Consider the following 4,003-nt stretch of genomic DNA (forward strand, 5'->3'; position numbering starts at 1 on the left):
AGGGATATGAACATAAAAACGCTCGATATTTACAGCGACTCTCAGCTGGTCGTGAATCAAGTCCTGGGAGAATATCAAGCGCGAGGGTTAAAAATGATGGCCTACCTTAATAAAACAAAAGATTTGCTAGCACAGTTTACAAAATACACCCTCCAGCAGATTCCGCGAGACCAAAATTCGAATGCAGACGCCTTGGCCAAACTTGCAAGTGCTAAAGACGCTGACACCTTGAACATAGTCCCAGTAGAGAGATTAAGTGAACCAAGCATTGATGCGACCGAAGTCAGCATGGAAATTCGAATAGAAGATACATGGATGGTGCCTTACCTGGAGTATCTGACAAATGGGACATTGCCAGCAGATAGAAACAAGGCCAGAACTCTGCAAAGACAAGCTGCTAGGTACATATTGCTCGACGGTGTTATGTACCGAAGAGGATACTCAATGCCACTGCTCAGGTGTATCACATCAGAAAAAGCTAAGGAACTCATGAAAGAAGTGCATGAAGGCTTCTGCGGAGATCACGCTGGGGGCAGAGTTTGGCGAAAAAAATTCTCCGACAGGGCTATTTTTGGCCAACGATGAACGAGGATTCGATGGAGTACGTACGAAGGTGTGACAAATGTCAGAGGTTCTCCAAAATCCCACGAGCAGCTCCAAACGAGCTAAAGCAGATGCAGAGCCCGTGGCCTTTCGCAATATGGGGAATAGATTTAATTGGATCCCTGCCAACAGGAAAAGGAGGAGTAAAGTACGCAGTTGTGGCAATTGATTACTTCACAAAATGGGTCGAAGCTGAACCACTCGCAACCATCACAACCAAGAAAGTTCTCGACTTTGTCATCAAGAACATTGTGTGCCGGTATGGTTTGCCCAGAAAAATAGTATCAGACAACGGAACCCAATTTGACAGCGACCTGTTCACCGATTTCTGCGAAAGGCATGGGGTAATTAAGAGCTTTTCTTCAGTCGCACACCCCCAAGCGAATGGGCAAGTCGAAGCTGTAAACAAAACCCTCAAGGACACCCTGAAGAAAAGACTCGAAGAAGCTAAAGGAGCATGGCCAGAACAACTACCTGAAGTCCTCTGGTCGTATAGAACATCTCATCGAACAGCCACAGGACGTACCCCATTTTCCTTAGCTTATGGGTATGAGGCCATGTTACCCGTTGAGATAGATCCCCCCTCACATCGGCGTTTAACGTATGATCAAGAGCAAAACAGCCAGCTAATGCTGGAGTCCTTAGACTCAATTGATGAGATACGAGAAAAATCTCAACTCCGAGTTGCTGCTTATCAACAAAAAGTCGCCCGGTACTTTAACTCCAAAGTTAAAGAAAGAAGATTCAACGTCGGAGACTTGGTGTTACGACGAGTTTTCTTGAATACCCGCGACCCCACTGCTGGCGTGCTCGGACCTAATTAGGAAGGACCTTACCAGATTGAAGAAGTCCTTCACCCAGGCACCTACAAACTTGCACGCTTAAACGGAGATCTCGTTCCACGTTACTGGAATGGAGAACACATGCGCAAGTATTACCAATAAATAGCCCTTCTTAAAGGACTGGCTTGTTCAAATTTTTCTATTAATTTTTACAAGTTTTGCAAAGAGGGTTAGCCACGGTGTATGGCTAACTGCTCGTATATGTAAGATTATGTTTCAGAATCATTCGTAAAGACATGATTAGTCCATTTTTAATACGAAATTATAAGGGACTGTGCTCAGCCAGTCGTTCTTGCCAACCTTTGTGAATTTACATTTACAAGTATTTGTTCATTACGTGTGTTGTTTTGCTGTATTACAAGTATCATTTTTCCGCACGAACAGGAATGTTCGGACAGGCCATGGTCAAGGCAAGTGACCAAGGACCTAAAGCTCCTCGATCACTTGGGGGGCATATAAGGCACATCGATAGCAAAGCATACTCTCAAGGTATGTAAACACATGAACAAAATGAGTGAAAGCATGCTTCAAGTACTTAGAGTATTTTTTCAAAATATATGTTTTGATAAATCATGACAAAGTACTATGCTAAGTTCGGTCATACGGACAAACGTTATAATAAGTAAAAATATTATAACACCAAGAGTTAAGCCTTTCCACCGCAAGCATTGCTGCTTGAATGTAATTGTTCAAACAAAAAAGATTTACTGCCCGTGCAGCAAAGTTTAAAAAGAAACTATTGTTTTTACATTGCGACCCGTGGGTCGCATGTTCAAAAAGAAAGAAAGACAGTTAAATAAATTAAGAGGCATGGGGGGCAGGAGGATCCTGGGCAACAACCTGGTCAGTCTCTTCCTCGATGGTTTCTTCATCCAAACCAACGACGCTTGGGGTTGCAGGAATCGCGGCTCTTGCCTCCTCTTCAGCCAGTTGAGCAGCGCACCGAGCCAACTCCGCAACTCTGACTTCCTCTGAAAGGTAGCTAAAGTCAGCACCCTGATTGTGTTTCCAGAAGTTATAGAAACATCGGAGTGTCCTCCTTTTGTACTTTTCCAGATTCTTGGAGTTGTCAAGCTCCGACTGCTGCACCTTGCCCTCGAGAGTGGCAATAGTCTCGTCCTTAGACTTGACTACCCCCTCCAGATGCTTGATTTCGCGGAGATGAGTTTTGTTGTACGACCGGTACTCTTCCCTCAGCTTAACCGCTGCATCTTTTGCAGCTTCAGCCGCGGACAGTTTGGTCACCGCTGCATCCCTCTCTCGGACCACCGTCTCCAACTCCTTAGCATGTTTGGCCTCAGCAGCCGAAAGCTCCTCAGCCGCCTTCACCTGATGTTTCTCGAGAACTTTAGCCTCAATCTGCTCAAAGTAGGCCTGGGCTCGGGTACGAGCAGTAATGGCAGAAAGTAAGGCCTGTAAACGAAAGAAAAAGAAGTCAAGACTTATCACGAGAACTGAAAAAACAAAGACTCGAGGAACAAAGAAATACTTACGTTGGAGATCTCGTTCAGAGCCCTGTTCAGGATCTGATCGACTGGTAGCTCTACAGCTTGGATCATGGCGGCCCCAACACGCTCACCTTTGCCAATGCGTTCAATTCGATCCTTAGCGGATCGAATGGTACGGCTCACAAGCCTGGCCTCATGAGCCTCTTCGCGAGAAAGATGCTCCCTAGCAGGCGCAGGTGGAGGGCTGGACCGAGCAGGGGTGTTTTGCTGTTCAGAAGGAGCTGGAGGAGGGGTAGGAGTTCGCCCAGTTGGCGCAGGACTTTGCCCGGTTGGTGTGCCCTGAGGAAGGTCTTCTGGTCGACTCTTCTTGGCTGAAGGGCCTTGACTGGTTTCACCAGCTCGTTTCTTTGACCTCCGTTGAAGTTGAGGGACTTCCTCTTCCTCTTCGGCCTGGTACATGTCAAAGATATTGGGAGTCGACATATCTACATGAAAATAAACACAAGAGGTTAGTAAGGGAAGAAAAAGGTGAAAGTAAGTAATACAACAGAAAGAAGATAATAAAGTGAATACCCGAGCTACAACTACTGGTCGCTACACTATTGAATCTATTAATCATATACTCATTTTCTGGCATGAAGAAGTTTGGCCCTAGATTTGGAGCATATGTAAAGTTACCATCCCCGTCAAACATGTGACAGGGGATTGGCAGACCATTTAAAAGCGAAATAACGTTACCATTGTCATCAGAAGACTCTTCCAAGTCAACAACTGGTTCTGTGGCCTTTTCTTTCCCCTTGCCTTAGGGAGCAGAAGGCCTTTCTGCAGAAGGGCTGCCCGTGGGTTCCCTGATCGTAACTCCTGTTGGCCTCCTCCTTGGAGAGGGCACAGGAAGTTGCTGCTCGGGAACCCCCCCGGCAGCGGGTTCGTCCGTTTCGGACCCTCTATTGTCATGGCGAGGAGCCAGAAGGCCAGACGACCTCAAATTCTTTTCTAGTGTCAAGGTCTTGACACATTTGGTTGCGGCAGACATCTTGGCCAGAGTATCAGACCTCGACACCATGCCTGGTGTTGGGGTCGGGCGCAACCAGGGGCCTGAAAAGCAGATCG

General features: G+C 46.6%; 1 protein-coding gene across 1 annotated transcript; it reads right to left on the minus strand.

Moving 5' to 3' along the window:
* Positions 1-2,081: 2,081 nt before the first annotated feature.
* LOC133829258 (uncharacterized) lies at positions 2,082-3,463 on the minus strand. The gene is made up of 2 exons (XM_062259095.1): positions 2,939-3,463; positions 2,082-2,858 (listed from the first exon to the last, which is right to left on the minus strand). The coding sequence occupies exons 1-2, from the start codon at positions 3,374-3,376 to the stop codon at positions 2,247-2,249; spliced, it is 1,050 nt and encodes a 349-aa protein (XP_062115079.1). The 5' UTR covers positions 3,377-3,463; the 3' UTR covers positions 2,082-2,246.
* Positions 3,464-4,003: the final 540 nt, after the last annotated feature.

This window comes from Humulus lupulus, chromosome 4, assembly GCF_963169125.1.
Source record: "Humulus lupulus chromosome 4, drHumLupu1.1, whole genome shotgun sequence".
NCBI lineage: Eukaryota > Viridiplantae > Streptophyta > Magnoliopsida > Rosales > Cannabaceae > Humulus > Humulus lupulus.

Coding starts and splice junctions, on each gene's coding strand:
- LOC133829258 (XM_062259095.1), bottom strand. CDS start 3,376: ATGTCGACTCCCAATATCTTTGACATGTACCAGGCCGAAGAGGAAGAG. Junction 2,859..2,938: donor CTCTGAACGAGATCTCCAAC/GTAAGTATTTCT, acceptor TTTCGTTTACAG/GCCTTACTTTCTGCCATTAC.